The 10,589-nt window shown below is 35.9% G+C and overlaps 1 protein-coding gene across 1 annotated transcript; it reads left to right on the top strand.

Moving 5' to 3' along the window:
- The first annotated feature begins 2,444 nt into the window (after positions 1 to 2,444).
- On the top strand, positions 2,445 to 9,770 carry LOC149547585 (uncharacterized). Its single transcript, XM_089794152.1, has 12 exons — positions 2,445 to 2,721; positions 2,836 to 5,259; positions 5,358 to 5,423; positions 5,513 to 5,631; positions 5,731 to 5,988; positions 6,075 to 6,119; positions 6,208 to 6,300; positions 6,402 to 7,115; positions 7,201 to 7,606; positions 7,726 to 7,809; positions 8,483 to 8,760; positions 8,898 to 9,770. The coding sequence occupies exons 1-12, from the start codon at positions 2,445 to 2,447 to the stop codon at positions 8,952 to 8,954; spliced, it is 4,821 nt and encodes a 1,606-aa protein (XP_089650278.1). The 3' UTR covers positions 8,955 to 9,770.
- Positions 9,771 to 10,589: the final 819 nt, after the last annotated feature.

The following is a 10,589-nucleotide window of genomic DNA, read 5'->3' as shown; positions in this document are numbered from 1 at the left end:
GGTATAGTGTTAGAGTAGTATAAATAACTTGATAGTTGATATAGGGTTACATTAGAAGGTGAATTAAATGTCATAATTAATTTAAATGGTAAGAAATTAATGTTTATATTTAGATCCAACAGGTTATAGTGTAACATTTAAGTGTAAATTGGTTTCTCTAGGGGATTGACCTAGTATTTTGTAACAAGTGTATGATAATGAAACAAATTGATTGCGTCTCATGTTATGAATCAGATCAATGATGTGTAACTCAATATAGTTAAGTTAGGTTTACTAAGCCATTATGTAGGGTTGAACCCTAAATATATCTATATTGCGAAAGGGTTCTATCTGCATGACCAAAGGTGATATTGGTGAGCCTAACTTCACGAAGTTATACATACTTATCTTGAAATCAACTTAAGGGCATGGGAACCCAAAACCTCTTGTCCTGATAAGATACCGTTGAAGACAAAACCCTTTCATCTATACTTGTACAAGATAATGTTTTCACTAGAGAATGAAAACCCTAGGACACTAGAAAACTAATTGTGAGATCTCAAAGGACTTGTACTCGATCGACTTTTTTTTCCACAACACATTCGATGTCAGTATGTATTAATTTAGTTTTTACCTTTAAAAAAAATAAAATTTGTTGTGTTTTCTCCTGAAATTTTGGGCATGACATTCGCAATATGGGGGCTTGTCGATTCAAATATTCTATGAAATGCTTCCACCTTCCTAGAGCATAGCTACAATTCAAAAGTATTTTATTGAATTTCTCCTCTTGTTTGCAAATAATACATCTATCAAACCTCTCAATCATTTATGCCTTTAATCTATCACCCATTAGGATTTTGTTAAATTTACTGGTAACCAAGTAAAATATCCTTTAATCTATCACCCATTAGAATTTTATTAAACATACTGGTAACCAAGTAAAAGTTCTAACTTTGGGAAGGAAAATAGTTTAAAAATAATTGGGTTGGCTAATTTTCCACTTTGATTACTACCATTTTAAACTTTATATGCCAAATTCACCTTGTGCTTACTAGATTTGGAACAAAATGATTTGATGATATCCTCCCCGTAAGAGAGAATAATATGTTGGTTAACTTCTTACATTCTATCCGCCAAATTTGGAGAAATTTTCTATCGTGTGAAACAATTATTTAGCAAACATTTTTTTGGGATGAAAGGTCAAATTGATAGCTTATCTACTAAACTTTGGTTTTAAACATTATTACTGTCAAATATAAATATGTAGTTTTTTCTTTAATCTAGTTAAAAATCAATATTAGATTTATTTTTTTAGTATAAACAAAAAGATATTTCATTCAAGTAATTAATTTTATGTTTCATGTTGAAAAATGTGTTAATATTGGTAGTTGTAGGTCTTATTAACCAATTATTTTGCACCAATTAAAAGTAATAATTATTTTTAATTTTTAAAATAAACTTAATATTTTCAAAATTATGATGTAGAATATTGCAAGAAAAATATTTGTTTAGACTATGAATTTTTCAATATAATGGAAGCCAATTTCTAGGAATGATAATTTTAAAGGTTTTTTTTGGTTTTTTTAATAGGGGAAAAATAATAAATCTTAATAAATGATATAAATAATTCGATCTTTTCATCTTGAATTGAAATATTTTTGAACGTGTATGATAGTATAAATTTTTTGTTGAGGATGCTACTATCAAGGTTCAAATCCATCTAAGGTCTCTATACTTAATAGCTCTTGAGTTTGAACAAGTGATGTGTGGTCATGATGTCCCCTTTTATGTCCTTGCAAGGTTTTAGGTCAAAGTCAAAAGCCTTTTACATGAAATTGGAAACTATGCATTCCAACATTATAATCACCTTAAAGAATATACATTACAATAAATAAGTATTATAAAAAATATATAGATTTAATATTCAAGAACTGTCTATTAGATAACATTTGTTTATAATTCAAATTATGCATGATGATAAATATTATTTGATTATCAATAATAGAAATATACTAAGCACCTTTTTTTAAAGTTGGATTTTTGAAAAAGAAATGAGATATTTTAATAGACACATTATTGTGGATTCAGGATACAATGTACAATTATTCTAATGCATGTTACGTATAATTGGAGCCTGGGAGATGTTTTCTGAATTCGACCATTTAGTAATGTTTTAAAATGCGTTGGCTTTTCTCGTCTTTTTTCGACTTTGGGAAAGGAAACTACTTTTTCCAGGTTTTTCGTATTAGGTGACGATAGATCGTTTAGACATCTTCCCGCTGATACGGAGAACTGCTAAAAAGAATATTTTCTTATAGACAGCTTGTTGCAAAATATTGTGTAGTTGGGAAATTCCATTCAGGCAGAATGTTGCGTTCCCATTATCTAAGATTTCGTGATGATATATTTATGTGACTGAAGGATGCAAGACTGTAAAAGCTAAATATTTAAAGGCAAAGATCACGATGGCTGCAGAAATAAAGGTCTCGTCTTGTATAACTAAAGCCAACCGCAGTTACTGTACAGAAGCAGGCTGGCGTTTAGCAACTTACGAGGAAGCAAAACAAAATCTTGAAACCATAGAACACGCCGGTTTTCTCAACGAATGGGAAACGGCTCGTCTTCTTGATGGTTGGATTCGCCGCAGGTCAGGACATAACTTCGAATTGGGAGATGACTTCAGAAGCTGTTTGGGATACATGCTTCTTATACAAATCCACGCATCACCAAGCAACAGCTCAGGTATCTTCTTATCTTGACATATCTTACTCTATTTTCAGCAAACATTCAAAAGTTTAATGAGCGTATTGATACCCTCGCGCTAACTCAAATAACCTTAACTATAATGATCTTTAGGTCCTAGCACCACCAAATATGCAGACGTTAGACTTACCGACAGAGGAAGACAAGTTGCATTACTTCTGTGTAGCGAAGACTGGAATTACGAAGTTGTGTACTGGCTGCTCAACTCTTGGAAAAATAATGATTTTTTCAACCCACTAGATGTCCGAGATGGCGAAATTCCTTTCAGCAATAAGAATACATTGTTAGAGATGAACCGGCTGATATCTGATATGGGAAAGATAGTTGGCGAAGAGGAACTCGGCTGTCAGAAAGAGCCCAAGGACTTTTCTGGATATTCAGTTAAAGAAGTGATGGTTAGCATGGGAGACTCCTGTTGCAACAAGTTGAGTCTGATCCATAAGAATATCCTAGGGCAATCCTTTCGAAATACGATGAATTCTGCTAGCACAGATATAAGCGAGAATGAGCAATGCTCGAAAGTAAATTGGTCCGACCAGAAATTTGTGCTCCAAGAAGAAACACGAGAACCTATCTGGAAGTTTTTGTGGTACATCGTCTCCTCCTACACATTATCGTGCATGTTAGCACGTTGTCTTTGTGCACTTATCAAAGAATGGAGCAGCCAAGATTGCTTTGACAGAAACCAAATAGATTTCATAACGGCCAACACAATTCTCTTTTTAATGTCTCAATATTTAATGGATGAGCCGCGGAGGATTCTCAAAGAGGCATGCAAGGGTGTAGCAAGTGAGGATTGGGACCATGTGAGTAATACGCTGAAAAATCCATCCTTCGCGTCCTGTGATGAAACTGGCGATTACCATGTTCTCAACCAGATTTTAATCAGAGCAGTGTGGCATAAAGACAGTTTGATGGTGAATAAGGTATTAGAGTGCGGGGCCCAGCCTGGAGCAGACCTGTGCCACAACAGAAAGAATATGGCTCTATATTATGCTATAGAGCATAACTGTATTGAAATGGTGAGAAGCCTATTCGACAAATGCAATTCAAAAGAGCAGTTTGCCAACGCACCAAATGAAGGAGGAATGACTTCTGTTCACTGGGCGTGTTGCAAATACTTTGATCATCCGGATTATGGACTTTGTGAGGACGGAGATACTACTACAAGCAAAGCTGACGTGAGCATTTTGAAAATCCTTCTTGAATACGGGGGAAGGGCAGACGTGGAAGACGGTAGAGGTCGCCTTCCCCTCCACTATGCAGTTGAGGATGGTGAATCTGCGGAAGGTATAGTCGACGCGCTGATTGGGAGCGAGGATGTTTCTGAAACAAGGGCGAAAATGGTTACCTGGAAAGACAAGGATGGGGTGAGCCCCCTGGATATGGCCGTGAAGGACAATAACATAAAGCTCATGCTGAAGATGTTGTCCGTTTCTCAGCAATCACTAGAAACTTATTTTAATAAGGTGGACTCTAACAAGCTTCTACGTGAGTTTGCCTTTCAAGGCAAAATAGAAGCTGTTCAAACACTCTTGGCGAGAGGATCCAATCCACTTGCTTCCGATGAGAAGGGCCGAAATGCAATGCACCATGCGTCTCTGTGTGAAAATCCCTATAATGCACTTGAGGTAATCAACTCAATCCTCAGCAAATGCGCTAGAGAGGATGAGAAGGAAAAATGGGTAACGAAAAGGGATGGCACGGGCAAAACAGCTCTCCATTTTGCAGCTATGAAAGGACACCTACGCATTTGTCGCGAACTTTTCAAACTAGGAAAAGACATCAGAAAAATCAGAGATATCAAAGATGCAGATGGGCGAGTTCCTCTCTATGAAGCAGTTGAAAAGGGCCACATTTATATCATTCGTGATTGGATACGTTGGTGGATAGATATAGAGCAGATAGTTGACCACAGTGGGCTGACACTACTACATTTTGCGGCAGCTTCAGAGAGGGGAAGCCAAATAGCGAATCTCCTCGTTCGACAATCAAGAAATCCTGGAGCATATGTGAGAAAAGCGGACATCCTTGGACAGACGGCGCTTCATAAAGCCGCTAAAGGCGGGCATGCGGATATCATAAAAGTTTTGTTGTACTGGGGAGCTGATCCAGTTTCCGAAAGAGATTGTGATGGGAGAACAGTATTCCACTGTTTCGCGCAACCACAGTTAACTGGAGACGATGGAATAGAAGTTGCTAAGTTGCTTTTAATTAAGTGTGGGTCCGATGAAAAAAAGTTGCTTTTTCTGTGGGCATCAGCTGCAGGATTAGGCACTGCAGACCAATATCTAGGCGATTCTCCACTCAAAACCTTTCTTTTAGACCAAAAGAAACAAATCTCAGAAAAACTTGGAGGGAGAGAAAAAGGCAATAATCTATTAAGGCTAGCTGCACAGCAGGGTGATATTGAGATGACTAAAGAATTGCTCAGTAGGGGTTCTCAAATTGGGGACATTAAAGATCATAAGTGGAACAACGGACTAGACTCGAAGAATAAAGATATTGTGGAAACAAGTATTTTTATTAATAACATTCTAGCATTCGATTGTTTGCTTTAGGTATAGTCGCGACATCAGATATTTTAACATTTTCGTGCGGTTTCTTGACTGCAGTTTTAAAGCAAATTCAAAGTATTGCAGAAGAGGGTAACGATCGACCAACTACATCTGACAATCTGGGTAAAGTTTAATCGGTCCTCGCTTATACAGCACACATAATGGTTAATTTGTTTTGACCTTATCCAATGCAGTTATTTCCTAATGTACAGGAAGAAGTGACTTTGCCCATGGTCTTGCTGCGTTGCTTCTGAACCCTTTCTTAAAACCTCCTATTACAGTTGGTATTTCTGGTAGTTGGGGTAAAGGAAAATCGAGTCTGATGGTGCAGGTAAATTTAAACCCGTACGCTTAAATGATCTTCTGCTTGCTAAAAACGTAAAATTTAATTTGTTTGGCCTAAAGTTAACTTCGCTTCCGTTCAAAACAGACAGAAGCAATTTTGTTGAAGACGGCTGCACAACTGGCATTGTTGCCATCCGAAATAACAAGTTCTAATACAGCAAATAAAAACTTTCCTGGTTTTCAAATTTTAGAGCATTCGGACAAGGGCCAAAAGATATACCGCCAAATTAAGACAAGCATAAATTTATTGCTCAGTGGCACAATGCCACAAACTAAATTATGGCAACTGACGAAGAATAAGATTGTGAAATGTTGGAGGAGAATATCTGGAACAATGGCAGAGGTAAAATTGAAATCTAGTAGGTACTATAGATGTATTGTTCCAACTATTTCCAGCTAGTTAAATGTTAAGCGTTGTTGGTTTACTAGGAAGGACGCTCTACTGGGAAGCTGAAATCAGACATCAAAGCAGAGGTAACAATTGATAGTTAGAATATACCATCAATTTGTCCATTAAATTATTTTCGATTAACTCAAAAAGTTAAATGTGTTTGCCTTCTAGAGAGGAGACTCGGTTTGCATGTTTCTAGACCAGTACGAGTCAAAATATCATCGCGTATTTAAATCACTGGCTGCTATGGATAGCAGTCAAATGGTATATCTCCTGGCTTAAAGAAAGCTTCGATATTTTATATTGCCCTAATCTTATTATTATTTTTAATTTGGTATTCTAACTGCTTCCTGTTTTTGGCTCAGTTTAAAGAAAAAGATCGACAATCACATTCTGACATTGATTCCCCAACAGATGGAGGTGTGCCTGCAATTGTAACCGTGCAATATAATGCTTGGAAATACAGGAACGAGTCAGAAGCATTGGCCGGAATGGCCGTCCAAATCACAAAGGAAATGGAAAAAATAATGACAGATGCTCAATGGTTGAGTACATGCTTGCGAAATACTTGGAGGAAGGAAAGTCATGTTATCGTGATTGAGATTCTTTTTCCGTGTCTCCTTGCAGTTCTTCTCGCTACCACATTCACTTGGGTTTTATGGCTGCTGCTGGATACATACAAGCTGATCAAATTAAAGGAACTAAAATATGCATCTTTTCCTCTAACCATAGTCGTTATGGTATGGACTTTGGTTAAAAGAGTGATGAGAACTATAAATCCTGTGAGCAGTCAGTTAATGAATTATATTAAACTTCCAGACCATAATGACAAGCTTGGTTATCAGGAACGGGTAATATCGGATATCAGTTTCTTGAAAGAGGATATTAGCAAAAATCCGTATTATCTGTGCAGTGTTCTTTACAACATATGGCATTTCATAACCGGGTCTTGCATTATTCCAATGCTACCGTGTACTTACGGAGCAGAGACCATGGCCGGTTTGAAACCCAGTGCTAATCTTAGAATAGTTGTTTTTGTGGACGATCTGGATAGGTGTCAGGAATCTGTCATTCTTCAGGTAAACCAAGTAATCATTTTAAAAATAAATTTTCTGATGTGTATGTAAATGAAGTTTTTCTAAATAGTTTTTGTATGCTATACAGGTTCTATCTGCCATTAATCTTGTGTTGGCTGTCTGCGAGATTAGTGTCGTTTTAGGAATGGATAAACTCCTGATCCAACGGGCCATAATAAAAAAGTATGGAGATAAATCCTTGGAAGGTAGCAAGGAACTGGCAGATACGTATTTACAAAAGATAATACAACTGCCACTAGACCTCCCCGATCCAAATGAAGTTCAATCGAATGATTTCTTGAGGGGACAGCTGGGGGTGTTTGAAAAACGTAGCAACGAACACCGAGAGGAATCAAAAGGAAATGGAGAAGACCATTCTCTAACAGAAATAGAAGCGGCTTACAATTCTCTATTCACTATATTGGATCGCTCCAGTGAAAATCGTCTACCTGATAATCTCAGCAAAAAGCTTCGCTCAGTGACTTCTATCTCCGGTACGAGATGAATCAAAATTAATTTTGCAAGTAAGATTTATATTTGCGTAGAACTTTCTAAATGTTTTATTCTGAATATCACAATCTGATACAGTACTGTTACCTTTTTATTTAAAAAGATGGTAGAAAAGCAGAAGCTCCATCAGAAAGACAATCAACCGAAGGAGATAGTACAATAGATATTCATGCGGAAGACAGAACAAGTACGTGCATAGACTAAGTTACAATATTCATATAGTAAAGCTGCTTTACGATTTCAAAATTAATCCATGCAATTCAAACTCATTTGTTTTATGTAAAATAAAGGAAGAGCAAGAGGCCTCCATGTCAAAAATATATATACTTATTTTGTTAGACAACCAATCTAACATTAGGCCAAACTCTTGGACTACATAAGAAATATAATTACCATACACTCGCACTCAACCTGAAACAAAAACATTTATGACTGATTACATAGTTCAGAATGCCATCCAAAACAATAATGCTGATAATGTCTTTTATATAACTCTTATCATTTCTTTTGGCATCCAGAACCAATATATGATTTGGCATTTATTTATAGATTTTAGTAAAATAGGGTTTTTTTTTCAAAAAGTAAAATAAACGATCCTCCAGAATTAGATAGGTCATAACGTAGTTTGGAATAATTATAGGAATTGTAGAACCTGACAGCCCATTACAAACACAGGAAAATAAAGCAGGAGCTCAACCGCAATTAGATACAAATTAATATAAAAAATATAGTAGTGCCACTTGCATATAAATAAAATATCTATCAACAAATTAACACAAATTTCTCAAATAATTAAATAAACTATTATTTTTAGTATCGACCAATCATTGAGCAATCAGTAAAGACATGTCTTCGTGCAGATGAGCGCAGTGTGAGCAAGTTTATTGACGTTAGGGAGCTGCTGTTCGTGAGGTACAGCGAAGGGGAGCGAGACACATTTTGCCACTTCCAGGAAATGGCTACAGGTGTCCGAAAATTGCCGCGAGAGTGGAAGCGACTGCTCACCTATCATAGACTTGTCTGGTATATCTTCATTATAAACAATGAAGCCAAACATTTGGATGGATGGCAGGTTCAATTAATAACTTGGATATTTATATGCTGGGAGTTTGAGGCGAATATAAATATTCTTGCAAAGGTAAGTTATAATTATTTTGTGTGATTGGCATTCGTATATATGTCCTCAATTAATTATGTTGAAATTCAGAAACAATTTTGTGCATAGATGGAATACGATTGGTATTCTTAAAAGTTATGAATCGGAATCGGATCCAGATTCCGAACCAGCACCTAGGGAACCGTCACTGCGAGCAATTGTTGAGCACTTCATAAGTAAAGAGAGCTGGATTGTAGATGACAAAAAGGGTGAAAGAACCCCTCCGATTGCTTATGAAAAAGATACGGCTGTAGATTCAAAGGGTTCTGAAAATAGAAACCAACAAGCTGAAAAATCGGAAGAGGAGGCAGAAAAGGAGGGTGCTATTGATTCTAAAATTGAGGAGGTTCCTGAAAGCAGCAACACGAAGCAGACAAAATTGAAAGGTGGCGTCACTGAAGCTGGAGATCATTCAGAACACAAGGAAGTGTCAGGATCTGAGAACTTGAGTTTAACTATGAAAGAAAGTGATGGCACGTTAGATAAAGCATTGATGGAACTAGATGTCCTCAAGAAAGAAATGCAAGAATTAAAAGAACTGATTAGCTCCCAGCAGGCTGGCAAGACTGGAATGAAAGGTGAGGGGAGAAAGCGCAAGTCACAAGGTTGGCAGAGATTAAAAATTGCATTGGGCACATATGATGTGTCAATGGCTGGTATACAAGCTTTTCAGAGGTTTAGATTCTATTGTGAAGCTGGACATCTCACATGGCCATTGCCTCGTGAAGAGGAAGAAGAGAATGAAGAGTCTTAAATTTCCATATATCAAAATAATATCTCTTGTCAACGCCTAACGCCCCTGCTTGAATTGGAATTCTTTTAGGGCACGTTAATTGCAACGAACATTGCATTGTTTGTGTGACGATTTGTTGAAGAGTGAACTGTTTCCATAAAATGAGGTTTAAGATATATGGACCTTACTTATCTTTAGCCCTTTATTCCCTATTTTATATTTTAACTATAATATATTAAATTTGCAAGGGTAGTGCATGAAAAAATAGTATTGTTTAAGTTAATAGCTTTTTAATTGTTTTTCAACAATGAGAAAATTATATAAAGGTACTGTTGTATGTGAGTAGATAATTGTAAGAGGAAAATATTTATAATATATATTTTTTAAGGATATTTAGTTATAAAATCAGATGTTTCATTAATTTTTATCAGATGTCATTTAAAGTAATTGTAATGTCTAAATGTATAAATCTAGAATGGATTAATCCTACATTGCAATAATTCTTATAGAAATTGTCCAAACTAAGATGTAAACAAAACCAAACCTTTCAAATTTTTTATACGAGCACACCAACATAAACCCTTTCAAATTCCTCAACACCATTATAACAATGAAAGTTCTTTCAAATTCCTTAGCACCAAACTCAATGAATGGTTTGATGGTAGCACATCAATAGACACTACATAATGTAAGGTGATAATCTTAATAAATAATTTGAAAAATGTAGTTTTTTTAATTGTCAACATTAGAAAGTAAAGAAAAACCAAACCGCATAAAGAATGCATCGTAAAGAAAACTAGAACCAAACAAAGAAGACAAGATTAGAGATGAACCCATAAGAAAAATGTCAACAAAATAATAATTTGTAATCCCAATTAAATTAGATGTGAAACAATCTGTAAGTCTTAGAAGCTATAGATTTATTCCATAATTGTTGCCTACCATGTTAAAAATCACATATCATTTAATACGGAGCAGAACACCCTTTTAGTCATGTCTGACTAAATCGAAACATCTCCCCAATATTTTCGTGCCTACATTTTATTTTGCAGAATGGTATGAGGCACTTTCTATATAG

This window comes from Cupressus sempervirens, chromosome 7 (assembly GCF_028749045.1).
Source record: "Cupressus sempervirens isolate cs-2001-9-10 chromosome 7, ASM2874904v1, whole genome shotgun sequence".
In the NCBI taxonomy this organism is placed as follows: domain Eukaryota; kingdom Viridiplantae; phylum Streptophyta; class Pinopsida; order Cupressales; family Cupressaceae; genus Cupressus; species Cupressus sempervirens.
The sequence above is the reverse complement of the archived record's forward strand: the minus strand, read 5'-3'. Positions and strand labels throughout refer to the sequence as shown.